At 44.9% G+C, this 25,149-nt stretch overlaps 1 protein-coding gene and 1 pseudogene across 2 annotated transcripts in view; one reads left to right on the top strand and one right to left on the bottom strand.

The window, feature by feature from the left end:
- LOC147455589 (uncharacterized) overlaps window positions 1-25,149 on the top strand; it is a 177,915-nt gene that overhangs the window by 52,385 nt on the left and 100,381 nt on the right. For both annotated transcript variants that reach the window (XM_086514336.1, XM_086514335.1), the window contains exons 6-7: window positions 34-150; window positions 1,057-1,170. In XM_086514336.1, the coding sequence (XP_086370462.1) occupies window positions 34-150; window positions 1,057-1,170 (231 nt within the window). The remainder of the gene's footprint in view (window positions 1-33; window positions 151-1,056; window positions 1,171-25,149) is intronic.
- LOC147455590 (uncharacterized) lies at window positions 14,733-16,228 on the bottom strand (annotated as a pseudogene).

The following is a 25,149-nucleotide window of genomic DNA, read 5'->3' on the forward strand; positions in this document are numbered from 1 at the left end:
CTGTCTTTTCGTTCTAACAGAGTTGCCTTCCAGAATTCTAGGGATATCAGGAGGGGTGTTGAAGTTTTTAAGAGGATTACCCAGTCACTAAAGTTAAACACGGTTGCTTCTTACAATATGCTGATTTCTCATTGTGCGAATCATGGGGAGGTAATTGATTGGCTAAGAAATCTCTAAAAGTTCAAAGTTTGATTGTTTGTTGAAAACACTCGTAGTTATTTCATTACCCTCTTTGAAGAACATAATCACTTTGAGGAGCAGCCTGATTTGAGCACTCTCAGAGAAGTAACATATGTCATCTCACATCACTTATTTATCTTTCAAATCCATCGCAAGGGTTCCTAATGGTTCACTCTGAGCAAGATGCTTTTCTGTCTGTCTTTGGCTGTTGTATTTAAATTCCAATTCTTAAAAAGCAGAAATTACTCCTGGTGCAACCAAGATAAGCAAGACCAAAGCAGTTCAGACACACGGATCTAGGTTTCAAGTATTCCACCTATTTACACATAAGTACAACCTCGTCCAGTTGTAAGTAGTGTTATTTGATTGTAAAGCCAAATAAGAACTTCTGTGAGGGAAATTCCTGTTAAGATCATCATTCCTCAGCTAGCAAATTTTAGTACACGGGCGAGGTATCTAAAAAGAGTGTTTTCTCATTTTCTGAAAGAAAACGTTTATTTAAACAATGTGACCAAATACTATCTAGGTGGAAAACTTCTGTTGAGGGACGTGACTGCACATTGTGCACAAAGGCATCATCCATTAATACCAAGACTATTTCCTCCTAGTGCATACCTGCAAAAGGTGTCTCTGTTTCAAACAAACCAAGTACTATTACCTGTGTCTTAATGTTGTTCTATTCTATAAAAGTCTTGTTTTCGGTTACATATTATAAGCTTAGAGTTTGATAAGAGTAAGCAGTATGCCAACCATGCAAAGACAGGTCAATTACCCATTTTTGCACTGTTGTCTAGTTTGGCTGTCTGTTAAGAGTTCCTGCTCTGCTGATGTTCTTCTTCTTGACCTGATTGCTCTTTATTTTGGCCTTTTGACTAGATTGACCTTTGCATAGATCTTATTCAGACCATGAAAGTTCGTGGATTGGAACCTTGTGCCTCAAGTTATGAACCGTTGATAATGTTTTTTGCCAAAACGCTTGAGATCTTCAAGGTGTGCCTTTTGAACCCATTCATGAAATATTTTTTGCCTTGCCACCATGGCTGAAATCAGTAACTTGTATAAGGTGGTGATGCACACTCCCGGTATGCATTAATGCCTGCTTGTCTTGATCAAAAAAATATGGATGGGTGAAATTTTTTCTATTCTATTTGGTATGCAGGCTCCTTTATTTGATCTGAGACATTAAGTAACAGAAAAGATTTGACAGAGTGAATAGATTGTAGTATTAATGTCTACATAATGCTAAATGGTCAAAAGCTACAAAATATCTGAATCATGATACAACTGTCTGACTAAAAGTACAGAGAAAATAGAAAGCCTATAAGTAGCACTCCAGAAAAAGTACTAATAAAGTTGGGATACAACTTAAGGCTGGGAAGTGAGGTTACAGAACCGGGAAGTAGAAAGAAAGGAAAAAAGAAAGCTTTATTAACGTCTATTTGAGGCCAAGGTTGGCCTATGAGACAAAATCCATAAATGTGTGTATCCTCTGGATATCCAAAAAAGGATAAAAATGCTGGAAAAAATTGATACAAACTGCTGGAGGTGGCTATGATAATCTCATCAGAGATGGAATGAGTACATGTGCATGTATAAGGAGGGGATGGAGCTCTATTTTTAGTGGATGTGAAAAACCTATATGCTAAGAGAGTACAACCATGATATGCAAAACTAGCTCCATCCGGTACCAAATTAGGGGCTAGTATATAACGCATAGGTGGGGTCGGAGAATGCTCGCTGTAGAGAGGATAGGGCTTGCTCTCTCTCTCTCTCTCTCTCTCTCTCTCTCTCTCTCTCTCTCTCTCTCGTTGAGCGACCCCAACATTCTTGTCCTTGCTAGCTCTTCCCAATATTTTGGCACAAGTTATGCAATGTAAGACACTTTGTCGATGATCTTTTTGTTCCTAACATTCCTTCTTTTCAAATTTCTATGTACTTGAATTCAAGTTCTGTAGGTGGAGGAATTTATCCTAAGGAGTTTTGTGAACGTTAGTTGTACCTCAAATAGTGATTGTTATGCCTTTTTAGACCTTGAGATATTTCAAATTCCCTTGGGTTTGGAAGTAGATATCTATGATAAACGCCGTGAACCAATGTAAATATCATCCGTATGCCTAACATTTCTTCGAACATCTCTTGTTCTGCTAAATATGGTGTCATTTGTTCTCAACTATTTAGATTTTCTCGTCTTCGTTCTAGTGAATGTGATTTTGTTGTTCAATCATGCCATCTTATCTCTTTACTTGTTGCAAAGGGTACTCATTCAAAGAATCATGAAAAATGTTCTTTCGTTTTTGCATCGTAGTAAAGTTATTTTCGATGTTTCTTCCTTTGGTATGTTCAAAACAATTAGTAGTGGGGAGCTTAAAAGGCCACTTAATTTTTAACTTAGTAACACACTAATTTGCTGTTTTGATCTTTAGTGATTTTAATATTTTTGCTCTTACTTGAGAATTACGATGGTTGAGTATGCCTATCACCCTCCAGAGGGTGATAGAAACTCAATTCGTTGGTTTTATAGAGTAAGGTCAAATCATGAATGAACTCTATGCAAATCTATACCTACTCTTGGGCAATGATGACTTGAGTAGGGATTTCATAAAAGTGGGGAGTTTTAAAGCCCACTTAAACATGGGCTTTTAAGCTCACGTAAATTTAATAAAAGTGGGGAGCTTAAAACACTCATTGTTTAACGTAGTAACACACTAGTTTGTTGTTTTGATCTTTAGTGCTTTTAGTATTTTCGCTCTTACTTGAGAAATACTAGCCTTTATTAATGTTGAGTATTCCCAACACCTCCAGAGGGTGATAGAAACTCAGTTTGTTGGTTTTATAGAGTATGTTCAAATCATGAATGAACTCTATGCAAACCTATACCTACTCTTGGGCAGTGATGACTTGAGTAGGGATGTCATAAAAGTGGGGAGCTTAAAAGCCCACTCATTGTTTAACTTAGTAACACACTAGTTTGTTGTTTTCATCTTGAGTGCTTTTACCATTTTCGCTCTTAGTTGTGAATTACTAGCCTTTATGATGGTTGAGCATGCCCATCACCTCTAGAGGGTAATAGAACTCAGTTCGTTGGCTTTATGGAGAACATTCAAATCATGAATGAACTCTATGGAAACCTACACATACTCTTGGGCACTGATCATGTGAGTAATAAGGATGCCATAGTTGCTATCAAGGGTATGCATGATAAAGGTGATAATCTTATTCTTCTTATTTGGAGAAGCAGCAAAGTTAAGGTTGCATATTGTGAAGTTTTGATCTTTGTACTACTTTGGTTATGTTTTGCATCTTCTAGGTAGGTTCGTAGTATTCAATTCTAGTATTTAGCTTACATTAGTATTTAAGATTTTTTTCTTTTAGAAGTTGTCCTGTGGAGTTTGTTTTCTAGGATTAAGTCTTTCTGATGTAGGCTAGTAAGCTTCTTTATTTTATTTTTCTTATTTTGTTTTCATTTAGTTTTGTTCAATAACAAATAAAGTGACTTAGTTTTTCCTTTTTGTGTTTTCTTGTTGTCCCTTGCTTTTGTATTTTTGTGAGTGTTTTATCCCATCTTGTAATTCGTAGTTTCAATCTATTCTAACCTTATGAAGCTATATTCAATGATCTAAGACACAGAGGAAAATTTTTTGCTATCCGCTATCTGCAATGGTTCAAAAAGATCCGTCTAGGGAAAGCGCTAGCCTTGATGAAGACATCCAATTTTGACTTTTTGTGAGAAAATAACAAGGATTAAAAAATCCCATGTTTGGACACTATATATGCTCTAAGTTCTACCTTGTCAAACTGTGAAACTCACGTTTTTGGGTTCAAGAAAATACTATATACCTGATGCTTCTCAAAGACCTTTTGTAGATAATCAAAATGATTCTCAATGCAAACAAGTACTTGGTTTCCTCTGGCTTGCACATGTTGTCTCACCCACACACATGTACAAGTGTTGGAGTAACTCAGCTGTCTGCGTGCGGCCCCAAAGGCCTTACAATGAACACACAACAGATTGTCTTTGTCACAAAATATTGACATGTCAAGCGACTGAAGACTTGAGCCGACTTGCAAATACTGGCTGAGGGGTCTAAAACCTAAGAGAAGAAGTAGAAGCAACAGAAGAAGTTTCACCAACTTAAAAAGTCTTGCAGTGGCCTTATTTTTCAAGAAGTTCCCACCAACTTATGGGACCCCGTCCGATGAAGTGCCTAGGGCTAATAAAATAAAGCAAGACCCACTCACACACAAAGAACACTTGCGTAGCAGCTGACGATGTTACAGGATAGTACAGACAACTCGGTTGTTCCGTTGACATGCGAACGTGGAAATTCCGTGATTTGCGCCGTTGATTGCTCACGTGGCAGGTGTACGGATTTTAGTAAGTTGCGTTGGCAGCTTTTCAACGCCAGCTTTTGGATCAGAAGCTTTGGAGTTTGAAGTTTTTCATTTAATCTGCATGCTTCCGCGTGAAGGTGCAGAGGACGGAGTACCGGCGTTGTACTGAGTTCAAGCAATATAAAGAAATACTGAAAGGGACGCCAAGGTTTGGGGCAAGTGATCTCTTGGGGTGGAACTCGGCCACTCCTCGTCTCATCTGTCGTGCATCTCTTGTAGTTTAGTTGTTTTGGAGCGTCTAAAGTCTGTTGAGTCTAATCTTTTCCGTTGGCATGTGGTGCCCTCCCGTTACAGTCTTCTTCGACGCTTCGAATGTGTGGTAGTGGAGTCCTTTGATGTTGAAAATTCAACAATAGTCTTTAAAAGCTCGCCTTCTCGTGAACAAGTCAACAACACTTTGTCATGTGTCTGTTTAGAGTGTTGACAACCTTCAATCCTTCATGGGAGCTTGCTTGGTCTCTCTCTTCACTAGAGAGACTAGAATGAGAGGGGAGAACTTCTTTGTTATAGGGACAGGCTCGCCATGGTTGAAAATGGAGAGATAGTAAGATGATGTTATAACTTGAGTTTAAGTAAGAATATGAGCTTCTACTAAAAGTAAAAATTTCTGAGCCATTCAGGGCGAGCAGACCGATCGCCATCTCATCATGGGATTGGGATTTCTGGCCTGCCCAAAGGACTGAGGCCTTAATGATACCTTCCCTTTTCCCTAATAAAAACGAAGAAGTTAATTTTCAAAAAATGTACAATTTTTTGATTGGTTGGTTGAAAGAGAAGACACTTATTACAAAGATAGACCTCAGAAGATACTCATTACAAGGATGGAAGACTTCAAGATTGCTAGTTTGTTGTAATAGTATCATGAATCATGATGAATACTTCATTATTTTTTTCCTCCGATTCGATTCGGATATCTTTGCATCCATCGGCTTCTCCATGTATCCCTGTGTCTCGCTCCACTGCTCTGCGCATCTCCCACATCTCAGCTCTGTGTGCATCCCCCAGCTCTCTCGCGAACAACCCTACGTCTCCTCCCATACTTACCCCTGGACCTTCGCCATGCGCTTGATACCCCCCTGCAGCCCCTTTGCTCACGACATCTCTGCCCGTCTTCTCTGTCACACCCTGCGCCGTCACTCGAGGCCTCTCCTGCAAACGATGTGCTCCTCTCCCACTATCATGAGGATGTGGCAACCACTAACCTTAGTTGCTGGTTTCTTTCCCTTGATCTTTCTTTAATTTTTGGGACTCTCTTTTTGAAGTCACAAATGGCCGAACATTGTGTGGCCAGTGTGAAACGGCCGACGGTCAAGAGTTTCACCCGTAGTTGGGAAGGCCAGGTGGTCACGAGATGGTCGGCGGGCCAGTCGTGTACACTAATCTCGAAGCCCTTTAGGCAACCCACAAGAATACTTCTTAATCTGCTATGTCACTGGCACAAACCTGTAGGAGGTTACTGAGAGCAATGCTTTACAAAATCTCCAATTGTACTCATGTAGGCTCTTGCAAGTAGCCACAGTGAGTTGGTTCCAATCCGTCATGACATCGGCTGCAAATTCATTTGAGAGCCACGCAGATGCAAACATTTTCTTGAAGTATACCCTTGTGGCGGGTGCCTATATCAACAGTGTCCTCCACCATGTAAGCGCATTGCCTTGCAAGAAAGTGGCAACTTTCCTAACCTTGGAGGCCTCTGTAAAATTCCCCCCTGCATAAGCTGTATCAAACTGCTAAAGGAAAGTAAGAGCCTTTGCCTTATCCTCAATGCCATTGAAAGTATCAAACTTTACAGTTGCACCACCTTCTTTGTAGGCTTTTGGCGTTTCCACTGCTCCCAAATTGTCATAGGGAATTGTTTGCAACATGGGCAATGTATAGGGATCATTGGTGCCCCTTGGCCATTGACATTTTGTGTCATTGGTGCCATATGTGGCTGCTGGTCGGACAACCAGCCATGCGAAAACTTCCTTGCGGCACCCCAAACTGGTCTGATTGCATTGAAACCCTTGATGCATGCCAATATTTCCATACATGGGGTTTGGCATCATGCCTTGCATACACCCGAACACTGTTCCTGGCATATATTGCTGGTTTCCAGGCGCATAATCAGTCATGCTCCAAGACACTGATCCACCCTCGAAATACCCAGGATGTACTGTGGGTGGTAAGAAAACATGTTGCATAGCTTGAAAATTGGTTCCCTGTCCATTTAATGCAACATGCGGACTCTGAAAGGTGGCTGGCTGAATTGGTAAAGCCTGTGGAATAGGCGTCCTAACCACTTGTGCGTGGACAAAAGGAACTTGTCTTGGAGCCCCACGTTACTCCGCAACATGTGAGTGCACTCCGGCCGGCTAGGACGCACAAGGGACCTAGGCTTGAGCCTCAAGAGTCTCAGCTGCATGAGAGAGTTGCCTTGTCTGTTGTGACACTGGTAGCGCTTGCAGAAATTCCATAAACCTAGGATTCTACACCAACCAAGAAAAGACATTCACAACGGCAACCAATTGTGTCTTGAATGCATCCTTGTCTAGTAGCCCAGTCATATACCCTTGACCTTGTGGAGCATTCAAATCAACAAAAGATAAAGACAGGGGTGCCCGTGAACTCTTGCCACGCTCAAACACTCCAGAAGGAACACCCTGTCTGTCCTGCGAAGAGGAACCCTCTTCCTTGGCATGGTTTGTCCTGCCAACCATAGTGTAATTCCAAATACTTGTGCTCTGTGTCTTCGCCGCAAACCAACCAAGACACTCTTTAAGGAAAAAGTGATGCTGTCTTGACGACGAAACTATGAAACCGGCCCATAGGGCCGTAGACTTTAGCTTTCACCCGATTCTTTACTTGAAAAACCTTACTCGAACTTTACGACAGAGGAACTTCACGAATTAACTTGTGACTAGAATTAATATTTCAAACAAACCATGGCTTGGCAGCTAGAGTGCTACCAAGCAAGCAGGGACACCCTATAGGCCCCAAAGAATGGCGCCCTTTTCGGTATTTCTTTATTTTTATAAAACATGAGATAAAACCTACAAAATCCTACAAGTTGTCCCACTTTTACCGGGCTGAAAATGGCCTACTCTATCCTGATTTCCGTAGCATAACCACATTAGGAGGCTTCAGAGATAAAATCCCCATGCCAAAGGTGACTTCTCCAGCACATACGAGCACTTTCCCAAAATTGGCGAGAATCTGCAGCACACTGAATTCTCTGTTTTCCGCCCCGAAAATGCACCAAATCACCCATACAACAATCCCATCGCTTCCCCGAAGCTCCTCGGGGTATTAGGGATCAATTAGGGTCAAAACCCTAAATCTGGAAAAATACTTAGCAGGTTGTATTTTACTGTTTTGGGCTCCGTTACGCGTGGCAGTCGCATCCGTAGCAGGACCTCATCCTCTCGCACCTGTAGGGCTACTTACCCTTTGGATCGAACGAGATTTCTCGTGTGAAATCTCTTCGAATTCACTTGTACCTGCGGGGGATTAGGAATTAGCTAATCCAGTACGTGGACAAGAGGGTATTGCCTCAGCATACGTGCATGAATCCACACAACTGTATATACAGATGGAAATCCCTTGAGCTAGGCATTACGATTTTGTATTCAAAGGGGAAGAGAGGTGCGCGAGAGCGGAATCATCAAGCTACATAAGACAAGGGAGAAGGCAAGCTTTCCATTAAAGCTGTGAGACCTGCATGCACTACTCACCCACACATTGTAAAGCACTTAATTATGCGTACGTGCAAGCGCGGTGCGGTGTGTGTGGGGAAGGGGAAGAGCACGAGATGTGGGTGGCGCAACCGTTGGAAATGACTCAAGTGAGTGAGGTGCTCCTTATTCTTATGTTTAGAAAGAATAAGGAAGTGTGTATACACAATGGGCAGGCGGCCGGACATCGGACATTCGGCCCCGGGCAAAGGCGTAGCATCTTTACCCCAACAATCTCCCACTTAAAGGCGATGCGCCAATGAGTGAGACCTACTAGCTAAACTACTAGTATGTACAAGAAACTAGGTGAGAGACTCTCTCAACCTATGCCCATTGGCTCACTGTCGATCTACACATAATCGTATCGGCTCTGGTGGTAGGCTAGTGTGCGTACCCACGCCAGAGCCTGCATGTCAATCCCGCAGAGTGAGCCAGTGGACATAGATTGAAAGAGTCTCTCACCTAGTTTCTTGCACATACTACTGTATGGTCTGCAAAGCTCCGCGAAGCGTCATGCTAGTGTCAGCCACCGTACGACTGACTATCCCTGTTGCAAATGCTCCCATTGCAGTTGCTAGGTTGGGTCTCGACACAAGTAGGTCGTACATGAGACGCCCGAACGCTGAAGAAATCTGCGCAAACATGGTTATCCTAGCCTCTCCTAGGCCATGTGCATGTACTGCATCATCAGGACTACTCATCACGTATGGATGTGTCACTCCCGACACAGGGGTAGCTACGTCCCTCTCATCCATAGGCAGAATTGTGTATCCTAGCATCAACTCTACAGCCTCTAGCATGAGCATGTCAAAAAACTCCATATCTGTCATCTGTATCTGTGTCTCTAGGAAGCAGATATGCTCTACCTCTAACTGCACCAACTCTGACAACATCTGTTGTCTCGTGCTAGAGCACTGCCGCTCTACCTCTGTCTCTATAGAGTCTACTTGTACGTCCTGCACAACTATATGCTCTGTCTCCGGAGCACGATGGAGATCACTGGCAAAAGAGACACGTCTCGTCTCTTGGTGAACGTATGCCAGCAACAAAACTGAGACTACGCCGTCTCGAACCTCAGACACATGCATAGGATGTACCAGGCCGTTGCGGGCTCCTTTGGCAATCACTAGTGATCCGCAGTGCATCTGGAAAGATTGCTCGATAAGCAGTATTTGACGCCAAAAGCTGCTAACTACCTCACTGAGATCAAACTCTATCTCAGCTCAGGAGCATAACGCACATGTTGTAGCGTGTAAGATGCACCACTGGGATAAGACAAACAAACGTCTTCTGCACCCTCTATGTCAAATGCCGAGAACCATCAGCAAGTGGCACACAACCAATCTCCCACTAGAAAAAGTGCTAAACCACTCACGACATGGTGTGACGTGGAAAGCAGGATTGCTATCTAGTAACCACTGTAGAGAAAGTGTGCTACCCATAGGCATATCTGTAAGAGGTACATCCGAGGCAAACATGACATCACCATCACTGGCATAGACTGCCACTGGAATTGCCTCTCTAAACTGTGTCAAAGCCGTATTTGCATGACGTATACAAATCCGTTGCTGTCTCATACGTCTGAAACAACGGTGCCTAATGTGCCCTGTGTGACCACAATGCCAACATTATACATATCGAAAAGAACGAGACCACCGTCTCTCACTGTCACGCTTATGTGCTGCCATAAGTGAATGCCAAAATGGCAACAAAAGTGAGAGGTAACTCCACCACTACACAATGCTCAAAAGCATCAATCGCATCAAAACTCGCGCTCACATATGCCTAAAAGCAACTCCACAATCTGCAAACTCTGCAAGCAAAACAACCTGGGACAAACTGCTCAACCGAGCGTAAATCGCATAACCATATACGGAAGTAGAGAGCAAACTAGCTCAAAACGCATCCCACAAGAGAAACTGTCTGCAAAAACTGCAAAAAACCTGTGAAACCTAAGATTAACAAAGTCTGTAGCCACACAAGCATACATAATCCTCACTCCTGCGAGAGTGGGTACAAAGAACATCAAACTGTGTCCAAACTGAGAAAACTTGTTAAAGTGAGAGTAAACACTTTGATCACTTTCAAAGTGGGAATATATCGACCACTGTACAAGATGGCATAACACTGCAAAATTTTATGGCGAGAAGACGGGGAAAAACGAACAGAATTTCCTTTGCAAAATGAGTCAAACTCAACGCAAATTGCAAGCCAAAAAATTGCAGATAACTGTCAGACTAGGAGTCAACTCGACCACTAAACTATCAGAGAGTAAACTGAGAATACGTGCAAACCATGGCGAGAATCTGGAAAAAGTCCGGTAGAATTTTTCCTAAAAACTGAGAAAAAACTCAAAAAATCTCACCAAATCGCATAAAGACAGACACTCAGTGTCTCAGTAAACAGATCCACAAAATGGTCTACATGCAATGCCAAAAAAGCATGGCAAACTGACTCACTCCTAACTGAGTGGCTCTATGGATGTGTACATCTCCAAAAACGCTGCAAACCTGTAAACAAAATGCATACATAGCATGAAATTGCACGAAACTATGCTAAAAAATCTCTCTAGAATGCCCCACATAGTCATACAATGCGCATAAAAGCGCATCCGGATGTGTAAAGATCCGAAAATCACATCCAAATCATCACTTGCATATGCAAAACAAGGTGATTTCTCTCTCAAATAGCACCACATTGTGCCATACATAGCCAAAGATGCAAACCGCATCACTCTCTACAATGTAGGAATCAAACTGCGAAAGTTTGATATGTCGAGATTTTTGACAGGCTGCTGCAGAAAATTCAGCGCTCAGAAATTGAAAATTTTGATATGACTAGCGCGTCGAGAACGTGCCAAAACCCAAGGTAGACTCTTGCATCACATATATTCGAGTCCGGGTGTGAGAAATATGCCAAAACCATCCGTTTTCGGTCCAATAATACAGCATAAACTTGCTGCTATTTCACATGCTGTAATTTTGATCAAAATTTCAGAAATTGGACATCACCATCGTGTCCGGAATGTGCCAAAACCCCAACCTAGACTTCTGGATCATATTCATCCGACTCTGTGTGACGGAGATATGCAAAAAACACTGTTTCGGGAGCCAAAAACAGCAAAAACGATCTGCAACACTTCTTGTTCCTGCTCTTTCTCTGCAAAATTCAGCAATGGCTTGCTGCACAAGCTCTATACAAGCTGAATATACATAACTAAGCTGAGATTTGACACCGTCGAGCCGTATCTACCGCCGCTGACCTCAAACCGCCATAGCCGAGCTTCGTCGCTTCCGTCTCATTCGGAAGCGGTCACGCATGTCGTTTGCCACCGTAGCTTTGATACCACTTGTGAGTGCGTGCGTGCGCGGTGAGGTGCATGCGGGGAAGGGAAAGAGCACAAGATCTGGGTGGAGCAACCTCTCGAAGTGACTCAAGTGAGTGAGGTGCTCCTTATTTTTATGTATAGAAAGAATAAGGAAGTGTATATGCACAGTGGGCGGGCGGGGCGTGCATCGGACGTCCGGCCCCGGGCAAAGGTGTAGCACCTTTACCCCAACATTAATGAAGAAGAGGTAGCCCCAAATCAGCCTTTTCTCTCCCAACTGAGTTGGCTTACGAATGGTCCCTGGTGCCGCCATGTGTCCAGTTAGCCTCTTTTGGTTTCATTCCTAGTACCCACCAACTTATAAAGTGTAGCTAGGGGCCTAAATGACTTTCAACTGAGTCTAGACACCCTTTTATTGTTGAGATTCCAGTGCACAATCAGCTTGAACTTGCAAAAAGTCTTGTCGTTCCTTCTCAAGATCGGACAAATTTGACGTTTTCTCATCTAACTCATGTAAGTAGATCGAGTCGCCCTTTAAATTACATCAAGAATTATATCTCTACCCTTTTTATTCTTCAAGGTTGCTTCCTTGGCTTGTACTCGACCACCACATTGTTCTTGTGGAACCAGGGGATTCCCAAAAGGATGTCACACGCCTCCAAAGGCATGATGTAAAAGTCCTCGTGCCCTAAATACCCTCGACAATGTAACCGAAGTTTTTCTATGACAGGTGTAATGGAAACATCCTATCCTGGTGCCCCTAGAGCTGCTCCAGCCGGTGGTCCCATTTTCTCTTCGCATAATTCCAAGTCGAGCGGGCAATTCAATCGAGATGAAGTTGGCCTTGGCTCCTCCGTCGAAGAAGATGAGGGCATCTTGATCCCGTACTTTGCCCCATGCTCCGTAGAGCTCAATACTTTCGTCCATTTGTTTAGGGTCGATCCCCACAAAATCTGCTATGAGCCTTACTTTTGTCTTCCTTTCTTTGCTCACTCTTCCAGTGCTTTGGAACTCTCTGGCTTGTCCTCATACTGTTCTTTAGGTGTTTTGTTGGGGAACCTTGCAAGTACATGCCTCTGTTCCTCACAACTGCAACATTCACCCTCTTTGTAATATTCGGCGCACTGCTCCACTGACAATTGAGAGCATGAAAGTTTCGTTTTCTATTGTTTTCCCTTCCTTTTGTTATCGTTGTTCGATTCTTGTACGGTCCAAATTGTTATTAATTTGTCTGTAGGGTACGTAAGAGTGCCTCCGTGCATTGCAAACCCTTGCTTGGCATGTCCCATTAGTTATTGCATGGACCCAAACTTCTGTAGCACACAATCTTGTATCTCTTTAGGTAGTCCACGACAAAATCGCTCAATTTACTGCTTGAAGGTTATTTTCTTGAAAGCAGAGGCCGGTAGAAAAGTGTCCCAAAGTCTTTGACAATAGGTATCTAGTGTGTCCTCCTTGGTGATCCTTAGATGATTCCAAGCTGTGATCATGTCGCGTGCGTATTCATGGGTGAGCCACAAGGGAGTAAAAACTCGCTTGAACCGTAGCCACTTCGTTGGTGCTTCCCACCGTAGAAGTAGGGTAGACCACCAAGTTTAGCGCTCCCCTTAAGGTAAGATGCCGCTCTCCGGACCTTGGAATGCTCTGAGTAGTGTCCTCCGCATTAAGCTATGTCAAACTATTGGATAAAAGCGAGGGCCTTGTGGGTATCTTTAAAGCCAAAAAATGTATCAACTTTATTGCTTGCCGGCCCATCCTCCTTGAAATCCTTGGGCTTCTTGTCCATATCCTCGAGAAAATAGTACTGGTAAGAAGAGAGTGGCTACCCTCACTGAGCTTATGGAAGTTGCCAACATTGGTCTTGCCTTGTTGAAGGGAGAGGACACTGGGTTTTCAGGCAACGTGAAAGGGGGTCAACAAAAGAAAAATTCCGCAAAGAAGCCATTTGTGAAAGTAACTCCTGAAGCGTCCCAGGGGTCAGAAAAGGCAAACAAAGGCAAATACTTAGTCGAGACGTGTCAAGGACATGCTAAGAAAAAGAAAAAGGAGCCTTTTGTGCGCAAGTTGCTCGAGGAAAAGAAGGCTTTAATGGCTGAGAACAAATGTTTCATATGTGAGCAGCCCGGTCACTTTGCTATACATTATCCACAAAGAAGAAGACCAGCTGATTCGGATGACAAAGAGGAGCCCAAACCCACGGCAGGTCTAGTGCCAAATATGGTGGGTGATAGGCCAAGTTCAGATGCCAGTGAGTTATGCAGAGCATGGGGTAAAGTTAGGGAAGAGATAACACTTATCTTCTTTGATCCAGGTGCTAAAGCAAACTTTGTCTCACTAGAATTGGCCATCAAAAGCTGAAGAGATGGGGTGCACAACAGCGGCAGAGTTGGCATGTCTTGGCTACTGAGAATGTGTTACACCTACCATTGGAAAGTTGCATGTGCATATCCAATCACATGTGGACATAGAGGAATTTTATATGATGTCACCGGAACCAAGTTTTTCAGCTATCGGGTCGCGAGTACAAGTAAACCTTTTTTTATATATATATATATATAGAGAGAGAGAGAGAGAGAAGAGAAGAGAAGAGAGCAGAAGAGAGAAGAGAGGAGAGAGGAGAGAGGAGAGAGAAGAGGAGAGGAGAGGAGGGGAGAGGAGAGGAGAGGAGAGGAGAAGAGAAGAGAAGAGAAGGGAAGAGAAGCGAAGAGAAGGGAAGAGAAGAGAAGAGGAAGAGGAGAGAAGAGAGAGAGAAGAGAAGAGAAGAGAAGAGGAAGAGGAAAGGAAGAGAAGAGAAGAGAAGAGAAGAGAAGAGAGAAGAGAAGAGAAGAGAAGAGGAGAGGAGAGGAGAGAAGAGAAGAGAAGAGAAGAGAGAAGAGAAGAGAAGAGAAGAGGAGAGGAGAGGAGAGAAGAGAAGAGAAGAGTTTGCTGTACTCTGCAACGATCTTTGTTGAAGGGATGTTGAATACTTTGTGGATATAGTAAGTGACTCTTGACTTTGAGAGAGAGAGAGAGAGAGAGAGAGAGAGAGAGAGAGAGAGAAATGAAATGAAATGTTATATTAACGTCTTCAAAAGGCCAAAGTGACCTATGAGACTAGGAAGTTACAATGCGGTGTATCTGATATCAAGTCAGATTAACAAAATAAATTAAAGTAGACTAGGGATAACAAGATATAAATACTGCGGAATCCTAAACTAAGCTGATAGGTGTGCAAGGCGAGAGGCGTGAAACGTGTGGATTGAGCTATACAATGTGTAGAGAATTTGGGAGGGAAGTAGAGATCTATCTGCATAGAGATCCATCTTCATCTGCACTCTGGACGACGAAAAAGTATGGCTCGAATCCTTTGCTGTAGCCTTCTTCGAAACTGTGTAGCTCCTCTTCTCCATCGGGGTCGTCTAGATCTCCCTAGCTCCAATGCACGGTCTATGAGAATGCCAGTAGTGCGGATAGACCTCTCCACTGTTGGTTGCTCCTCTGTCTGTTCTTCTGGGTGTTCAGTATCTAGTGTAAAGAAATCTGTGATCTGTCTCTGGGGTTGTCTCTCTTCAGCTCTCCTCAGTAAAGTTTCTCTATGCCTGTGTAGCTCAAGTAGATATAGCCCAAGACATCTCTGATCCTCATAACTCATGACCCTAGATAGTGGCCCGAAACCTTCTCTGAATAGACAATGAAAACGGCCTCGTATCTCATAGTACACTGTGCAATGACATATGTAATGTACCTCTTTCTCTGGCTCTAGATGGCATAAGCGGCATATCCTACTATCTGCTGGTGTCCCTCTGAATCTGCCAGTCTCAATCTCGAGCTGATGTGAGGACGTGCGTATCTGGCAAATGGCACATCGGACACCATGAGAAAGATGCTTGTCCATATAACTAGGTCGAATCACAAACCCATCCCCTGTGAGGTGGAGAAAATGCTCTCTATAGAACGCCGTCTTTGTGCCCAACTCATGTATCGGCTCTATCTATGTCCTCTTGGTGTCTAGCTGAATCAGATCCTTACGAATGAGTCTATTAATCTCTACCCGCGTCAAAGACCTCAAGGGTGCCTGTAGAGAGTATTGAAAAGGAGGCAACCTGTCCATGGTGAAGCCATGTGTCTGAAACCATGATGCCATCTTTGCATACCAGCATGATGTATCCCCATTAAGAGCTAATTGTCTGGAGGACTCTAGAGCCACCCTGGCATATCTGTCTCTGGTAGTATCCCACAGACTGTGTACAAAAGAAACTGATCTAGTAAGTGCCTCAATCACCATAGGGGGAGCAGCTAATTCCGCTCGAATGATATCATGTGGTACGGAAGCCTTGGCTCTAATAAGCCGAGAGATCATAGATACCAGGGGCTTCTCCATACGCCTCCAACCCTCCTGGCCTACAGAAGGTCCCCAAACCTGCACCCCATATAACATAGTAGAGGCAACCACAGTATCAAAGAGCCATAACTTTGTCCTAGGTTCCTGGAACTGAACCTGCGAACACATCCTCTCCATTCCTCCCAGAGCCGCACAAGCTCTGGTTAGTCTAGTCTCTGCCGCTCTTCTCAAGGAAAATCTCGGCCCAGTAAAGACTACCCCCAGGTAAGTGTATGCATCTGTATACTCCACCATCTCCTGACCATATTTGAAAGTAGGTACTGATCTCCTGACCCATTGCGGTGTGGTGCTAAACACCATAACCTTGGTTTTACCTAGGTTTACACACAATCCACTATCCTTTGCAAAACTGTGTAGTGCATCCAACTGTCGTTGCATACTTCTGGTGAGTCGGATATCAGCACAATATCATCAGCATATAGCAACAATGGGATCCACGTCCCTGCCAGCTGTGCACCTCTGTCACCCTTTCTGTCGATGTAATTAGACACCTCATCAACATACATACCAAAAAGAGTAGGAGACAATGGGCAGCCCTGTTTCACTCCAATAGTAGAGTGAACTAGATCAGATACCCCTTCCGGAGTGCGTACATGTCCTATCACTGATCTGTACAAAGCCATAATCCCCCAAATAACCTCTATGGGCACCCCCATCTCTTGTAATCTGCGCATCAATCGAGCTTTTGGTACCATGTCAAATGCTTTACGAAAATCCACAAAGCTACAGTAGATCCGTCTCCCATGTGCTCTGCTCTCCTCAATGATGGCCCTGAGTTTTAGAATATGATCAAGAGTGGAGAAACCCCTTCTGAAGCCGGCTTGACCTTTCGCTCGTACCCCCTCGCCCTCTGCCCAATTACTCAAGTGTTGCTCCAGGATAGATGCATACAACCGTGCCAATGTGTGTCCAACCATAATAGTGCGGTAGTTCCCGGGCTCTGTAGGGTCACCAGCCTTGAAGATGGGCACAATAGTAGACAACCTCCAAGTCTCAGGTAATCCCTCACACATGGCATGATTGAACAACACTGCGAGAACCTCCATCAGCATATCCCTGGCATGTATAAAGTGCTCCGGTACTAGACCGTCATGATCATATGCCTTTCCGGTCTTCATCCTGTCAATGGCCCTTTGTACCATCTCAGGAGTAAAGAAAGTGCTCGTAGCTGGGCAATGCTTGGTAGGGTCTGGAAGGGGTTCCTGTCTAAGGACCGTATATAATGATGTCGCATATTGGCCCCACATCTCAGGTGAAGTAATCACTGGGGGAGGGGAGCGTTAATGGAAGAGTCTCCATGCCTCTCCCGAGTCCCTGCTCAACAACATCTGATACAAGTCTCGCTCCATCTGAGCTAGGTAAGCTCGCTTCTTCCGTCGCATAAGGCGTCGGAAAGGAATCCGAGACTGTCTGTAAGTGATGCCTCCTAAAAGAAGACCCCTCTGAAGCTGGGCTCTCATCTCTCTGCACTCCTCATCATACCAACTATTCTGGGGCATGCTCCCAGAATGTCGTCTCTTGCCCGGCTGAGTGTGTGGGTATGCCACTGATGCAGCCCCATGCAGTGTCTTAGTCAGTAGAGTGGTGCACTCTTCCACTGAGAGGCATGTATCATTCGTGCCAGCTGTGCCTTCCAATAGACGATCCCAGATCTCCTCTGAATAAATGAAATCAGTCTCTGGTGTAAATGTATAGCGGGTGTGTGACCTGCCTCCTGATGTCTGGGTTGTACTATACTGAAATTTAACGGATAGTGTCAAGAGAGCATGATCTACTGCTATGCCCACTGGCCTGGCTCCCACTGTGAAGTCCTGAATGCAAGGGACAAAGCTCTGTTGTGTTAAGAGAGCATGATCTACTGCTATGCCCACTGGCCTGGCTCCCACTGTGAAGTCTCACCCGCATATAACTAGCATGATCATCTCTTCGTACAATATGCAGTAATGGTTGTAGTTCCTCTCTGAATAGCACTGCTACTCCTCCTGAGCCTCTACTCCCATGCTCAGATCTCGCATTTGTCCTGTGAGCTGTTTCCCATCTGTATCCCACCACATGTGGCATTACCTGTCCAGTGGCCTGATGAGTCTCTGAGAAGAACACAATATCCTTGTCTTTGAAACTCTCTTCAAATGCACCCACGTCCAATCTCATAGACCCATTACAATTCCAGGTAGCCATCTTCAGTGTGGTCCCATATGTCTCGCACCGTCATGCAGTACGCCGCTCTAAAATCACCACCCGTCCATCTCTGTAGAAGGCTATCTTTCCCTTCTCCCTTGCCGCTGTAATCTCTGGCATTACCTCTCTCAAATGTGCGAGCTGTGAGAGAGTCAGATCATCATCGAGGAAAATACCTGTCTTTTTGAGAGTAGGCCTCTTCCTCAAGAATTCCTTCTTCTCTTCCAACGAGGGGAAGCGTAGTATGAGAGCTCTCCCCTTTGAAGACTCTCTCGTGCCATCACTTTTCTTACCTACCCTCCATGCCTTTGTGTGCAAAGGCTTCTCCATCCCCATCATGGATGTAAGGCTTGTGACCTCTTTCTCCACATTGTTTATGTCCTTGAGACCGGTCACTCTCACATGCAATGTTCGCATCCGCCTTCTTTGTTCCTCTTCGAGAGTCATGTTGATAATCGTCGGTGTACAAGGAGTTTCTTGACCTTTCCCTTTCTTGGCGACCTCAATCCATTTTTCAGCCTCGTCCGCCTTTTTCTGTGTCCTTGTTATCATCTCCGCCCATGAAGATGTCTTTGCCACACTCAGTTTCTCTTCCTTTGTGATCATCCTTACTTGTTCCTTAATTTCCTTGATTTCATCTATTACCGAGGGTTGAAATTCGCCTTCCTCTAGTCCATTGCTTACTCTCTTAGCAAACTCCTGTTTAAGGGCTGAGACTTCTTTTTTGAGTGCCCGTATCTCGGCGTTTGGGTTCTCCTCTTTGAGGGCTAAGACTTCTTCTTTGAGTGTCCGTATTTCTGCTTTAAGGCTCTCTTTCTCCTTCTTCCATTGTGCGCCTTCATTGAAGACCATCTGAAGGAGGTTGGCCTTCTCCTTCCACCATCCTTCCATCTCTGTTTTCCACTCCTTCATTTCCCTCTCCATCAGCGCCATCCGCTTATTCGTGAGCATGAAGGTTGCCTTTGCTCTTGGCTTGCAAACAAGTGAGACATTGGCGGCTTCCGTGTCCTGTGCAGGGTCTTCTTCAAGTGTGACAGTTTGTGCAACATCCATCAAGCATTCATGGCCTTGACGTTGATCCATTACGGTGTGGCTCAGAGAATCATTTTCCATTATAAAATTATAAAATTCAAGCTGACCTGCCGGGGCTGCGCGCTCTGTACGTCCTCAGTCATTGCAGTCCGCCATGTGTTCAAAGATGGGTGCGCTGCTGCACAAAGAGAGGGATTAAAGTCCTGACCTTGCTCTTGCTGTGGTGCCGCGCGAACAGAGGGAGGCGGGGCTGCTGCTACAGTCCCGCGAGGGAGGTTGGGCTTGCTGCTACAGTCCCGAGAGAGAGAGAGAGAGAGAGAGAGAGAGAGAGAGAGAGAGAGAGAGAGAGAGAGAGAGAGAGAGAGAGAGCAGCCCCGGGGGGGGGCACGAGGGGTGGGGTGGGGGGGGGGGGGGGGGGGGGGGGGGGGCGGTTTGGGGGGGAGCGATAGGGGGGGGGGGGAGCGATAGGCGATAGAGTGAGGTGGGGGGGGCGAAATTTTGAAAAATTTAAAAAGTGGGGGGGGGGGGGGTGGGGGGGGGGGGGTGGGGGGGCGGGGGAAGTGGGCGATAGACTAAAGGCAATAAATCAAAACTTAAAAGGCTGAAAATTAGCCCGCGATAGACAAAAAGGGGGGGGGGGGGGGGGGGGGGGGGGGGGGGGATAGCGGGGGGGGGGGCGCGGGGGGGGGGGGGGGGGGGGGGGGGGGGGGGGGGCGGACAGCGCGAGAGATGAAATGAAATGAAATGTTAGCGGGAGCGTAGGGGAGGGGGGGCGATAGACAAAGCGGGGGGCAGTGCGAGAGAGAGAGAGAGAGAGAGAGAGAGAGAGAGAGAGAGAGAGAGAGAGAGAGAGAGTATGTTGGGTCCTAAGGGCTCCCTTGCTTTGTTGCCCGAGCAAGTACTTTCTTTCTTCTTGCACAATGCTGATACAATGATTCTAAATGTTGAGATGCTGATGCTAATGGGTACTAATGCTGGGTAGTGCTAATACTGAAGGGCACTGCTGTAGTGGAGGTATTGATGGGTACTGAGCGGTATTGCGAGGTACTGAGGTATTGATGGGTATTGCGGTACTGATGGGTTCTGTGTCGACGACGAGGTACTAATGGGTTCTATGTTTATGACAACGAGGAGGAGGAGGAGGTATTGTTGGGTTTTGTGGCTTATGCTGTGCTAGGCAAGGGCCGAGCCAAAGTACAAGGGGTGCTAGGTGTTGGGGTTCTGTGTCAATGACGAAGCTATGACTAAATGCCGGAAATGCTAGCGATGTCAATGGCTTGGTTTTGCAACGATGACGAGGCAAGGGGTTGAAATCTGATGGCGATCATGGCCTGAAAATGCTAGTTGTGTTGGGCTGAAAGCGCTCGTCCTTCTGGGCTGAAAACGCTGGTGAGAAAATGCCAAGGGCTGAATGCTGCTGCATGTGCTGCTTGGTACTTCTGCTACCCTGGGTCTTCAGCCTTTCATTGGCGCCCATAGGCTGCCTTTATAGGTGCTGAAAGCTGGGTCGAGCAAGGTCAAATCAGTCCCCCACGAGCAAGGAAATAATAGGCTGAAAATAACTTATTAGTAAATGGCATGCTAGTAGGTGGTACATGCCTACATGCTTTAGTGTTGTAGTGTGCAAAAGAGAGTATGTCACGAGGACGTGGCAAATGCTAACCTTAGTTGTTGGTTTCTTTCCAATGATTTTTGTTTTATTTTTGAGACCCTCTTTTTGAAGTTGCAAATGGTCGGACATTGCATGACCAATGTGAACGGTAGTTTCACCCGCAGATGGGAAGTTGGTCGGCATTGGAATTCGTATAGTAAGAGGGTGTCTAGGCTCAGTCAAGGTCCTCCCGTCGCACTTAGCAAGTTGGTGGATACTAGGAAGTGAATTCAATAAAGGCACAAAGCCAAGGTGGGATCACCAAAGGAAAGTATCTACCAGTTGGGTCACATTGCAATGCGGTCTCAATGGGGATAGATGGTCAGAAGACCAGTGGGAGCCCAACGGAAGCATCTCCTAAAATTTAGGGAACTGCTATTTTGGGCCACGAAATGTGTTCGCGTCATAAACTTCGGAATGACAAGGGGAACATTTTACAACTCTGCCGCAAAGTCAACTGGCCAACCAGTTGGGAGATTTTTAGGTGGCAACCCCGAAACGGGAAAATGCTTGTAATCGTGCCAAGTGGCACATTCCTGTGCACTTTCCTCATGTAGAAAAATGGGCGCTGAATTTTGTAGCTGGGGGGCTCATTTGTGAAACCGGTCACAGGTTAAGAGCTATGGAGTGCTTGCTTTTCTCTCTATGTACAATGTGGTGCTAGGAGTGATAACCTACACACTACACACTGCTCTCTCTCTCCCCCACGTGCAGTTATGTCATGCCCCACAAGAGGGCTCCTCATTTGACTGATGTACAACTGTGTGGTTTCATGCTTTTGTGCTGAGGCAAGAGCCTCCTTGAGCAGGAACAGGAGTAGCTAATTGCTACTCCAAAGCAGGCACCGGTGAGAGTCATAACCTCACCAAACAGGTGCGTTTTCAGTGCTGTGTACGTGCTATTTTTGGATTGTTTTGCAGCCGCCATGATGCCAGAATCATTGGGAACCGTGTCCCATTGTTAGACGACAGTTCGGGGGCTGTTTAGGGCTGAAAACAGAGGAAAAACCAGTAAATACAGCGTGCTGAATTTACTGGTTTTTGGGCAGGAATCAGAGGGTTTATGCTAGTAGAAGAGAGTCTTGGCAAGGGAATTGGTTTCGGGCAGGTTTTGGGATTGTTATGCTGCCGAAATTTTTCCAGAACAAGTGGTATCTAGCGGGATACAATTAAAGGATTCCTAGGACTCTTCTTTGCAATTTACCATCCTAAAGAAAAAAGAAATACTGAAAGGGACGCCAATTTTGGGGCCTACAGGTTGTCGGCATCTGCTCGGAGCATTCTAGCTTCCGAGTCGTGTGTGTACTTAAGTGTTAATTCCCGTCGCAGGTTCCTTTTGCAAAGTGCTCTGTGTGTGTGTCTAAAGTAAAGAATTTCGGGTGAAAGCCAAAGCCTACCGCCCCACGGACAGGTTTCATGGTTCCGTTGCCGGGCCATTCACTTTTCCTCAAAGAGTGAGCCTCGGTTGTTTTGGGTAAAGACACAGAGTACAGGAATGCGGGATTACACTATGGCCGACAAAGGGAAGGGCATTATGGAAGAGGGTTCCTCTTCGAAGGACAGACAAGAAACTCCTATGGTCTTCGAGATTGGCGAGAGCTCACGGCCACGTCAGTCTGTACCTCCTGTTGATGTGAATGTCCCTCCAATATAGGGCTTTATAATTGGGCAAGTTGAGGATGATGCGTTCAGGACTCAGTTAGTTGCCGCGGTGAATGTGTTTTCGCAATTGGTGCAGAACCCAAGGTTTATGGAGTTCTTGCAAGTGCCACCAGTGGAACGGCAAAATAGGCAACCCACAGCGCGAACAGAGCGTGTTGAGGCTCAAGCCCAAGTACTTCATGCGACTCAACAGGATAGGGAACACTCGCAAAGGATGGTGTTTGAATGGATCTCGCAAAGGTTGAAGCTATCAAAACATGGCCAGACTTGAAGACTGTGCACGATGTCAGAAGCTTCTTGGGATTGTGCTCCTACTATAAAAGGGTTATGAGGAATCTTGCAGAGATAGCATCACCACTTCATGCTTTGCAAAAGAAAGAGGTCACTTTCAGATGGACCCAAAAAGAGATTTCAGCTTTTAGCCTCTTAAAGGAAAAGTTGACTTCAGATCCAGTAATTGTTTTGCGAGATCTCAGGAAGTCATTTGTGGTCCAGTGTGACGCGCGTGTGGCAGTAGCATTGGAGCAGTGCTAATGCAAGATGGACGGGTAGTAGCTTACGAAAGCCAAATTTTGCAAGAGAGGACTATGCAAGTCTATGAGAAAGAGCTCTTGGCCGTGATTCATGCGCTTTCTAGCTGGAAGCACTACCTCTTAGGTACTGATTTTGTTGTCCAAACAGACCATCAGACCTTGTAATACTTCTTGACACAGTCAAAGTTATCCGAAAAGCATATGTGATGGGCAAACATTCTTTCTATGTTCCACTTCCAGATTATGCATGTGGAAGGCAAGAAGAATGTCGTGGCTGATGCGTTATCAAGGAAGCCACAAATTTCAGCTGTGTCAATTCCTTATCATCATCAGTTAGATGAAATGAAGGAACAGTATGCTACTGATGTAGATTTTGCAAGGATCTTTGAACAGTTGCAAGAGGGGCAACATCATGAGCTCTACCTCCTCAGAGATGGTTTTATGATGATGCATGGCAGACTTTGTGTCACTAGGCCATTGCGACATAAGGTCATTGAAGAGAGTCATGTCCCACCGTATGCAGGGCATCGTGGTATTGATGCGACAGTTAAAGCGGTAGAGACATTTTGCTATTGGCCTACCCTGAGGAGAGATGTGGATGCCTTTGTGCAAGCATGCATAATTTGCCAAAAGGTCAAGTTTGACAGGCAAAAGGCAACATGGTTGCTACAACCACTGCCGATTCCGGATAAGCCATGGGAAAGCATTGCTATGGACTTTATCTTTGATCTTCCAAGAACGCCAACAGGGAATGAAGGTATATGGACCATTATTAGTAGGTTCAGCAAGCAGGCCCATTTTATCCCTATCAAGAAGAAGATAAAATATGATCAAATGGCAACGTTATATATGTACAATGTGTTCAAGTACCATGGTATGCCACAATCGATTATCAGTGATCGTGATCCTCGGATGACAAGTTTGTTTTCGAGAGGAATGTTTGAGAACATGGGTACTACGCTCAAGTTCTCGTCTTCGTTTCATCCACAAACTGATGGACAGTCAGAAGAGGCTAGTTCTACTGTCTTAGATCTGTTGAAATGCTATGTGTCAGATAATAAGGGCAAGTGAGAACAGTATTTACCTATGCTTGAGTATGCGTACAATTATCAATAATATAGTGCATTCGTCGACTGGCAAGGCACCTTTCAAGATTGTTGAAGGCAGCAAAAAAGTTCATCCCAATTTGCATACAAAGGACAAGATCTTTGAGGCAGATCGATATGTTGAGAATATGGATGAAATGTATAAGAAAATTAAAGTTGCCTTCGAGAAGACTTAGGCAAAATAGAAAAAGGCTGCTGATTGTCACCGTCGTGAATTGTTGTTATCACCTGGTGATTGGGTTCTCTTAAGGTTCGAAAAGGCAAGGTTAAAGAAGATGAAGGGCAAGGAACGGCTGTTTCCTAAGCTCAGCATGCGTTACTATGGACCTTTTCAAGTGCTTGACAAGATCAGCGATGTGGCTTACAGGTTGAAATTGCCTGATGCATGGAAGATTCATAATGCGTTCCATGTGAGTCTTCTAAGACCCTTCGTGGGTGATGTGCTTGAAGATATGCCAGATGAGGATCAGTCAAAAGTTGAGGTACATGATGAGATCCTGGCACCTGAGCAAATTTTGGCACATAAGGACAGAAAAGTTAAAGGACAGGTTGCAAGACGCTACTTGGTGAAGTTCAAGAACTATACCCCTATGGATGCAAAGTGGATGGAAGAGCATGAACTGTCAGAGTCACCAAATGTATTGCAGCTATACCTTGAAGCCTTTGAGTTACAGCCTACCGATGCCCCAACCCAACATGTGCAAAGGAGGGGTAATGATAGGGCTAGCACATCAAATGTACATATGAATTCAGTGTAATAGATGGAAATGACAAAAGTATGAAGGCCTCATCAAGTCATTTGTATCTATATGTTACGACCTTTCTTGCGGATACATGCGATGATAAAAAACTGCTAACAACACAAGATCATCAGTGGCGTGTATTTATGGTATGCAATTGAGGACATTTGCGATTTCAAGAGGGGGGTATGTCACGAGGACGTGGCAACTGCTAACCTTAGTTGTTGGTTTCTTTCCAATGATTTTTGGTTTAT

This window comes from Adiantum capillus-veneris, chromosome 6 (assembly GCF_014529385.1).
Source record: "Adiantum capillus-veneris isolate H3 chromosome 6, ASM1452938v2, whole genome shotgun sequence".
Classification (NCBI taxonomy): Eukaryota; Viridiplantae; Streptophyta; class Polypodiopsida; order Polypodiales; family Pteridaceae; genus Adiantum; species Adiantum capillus-veneris.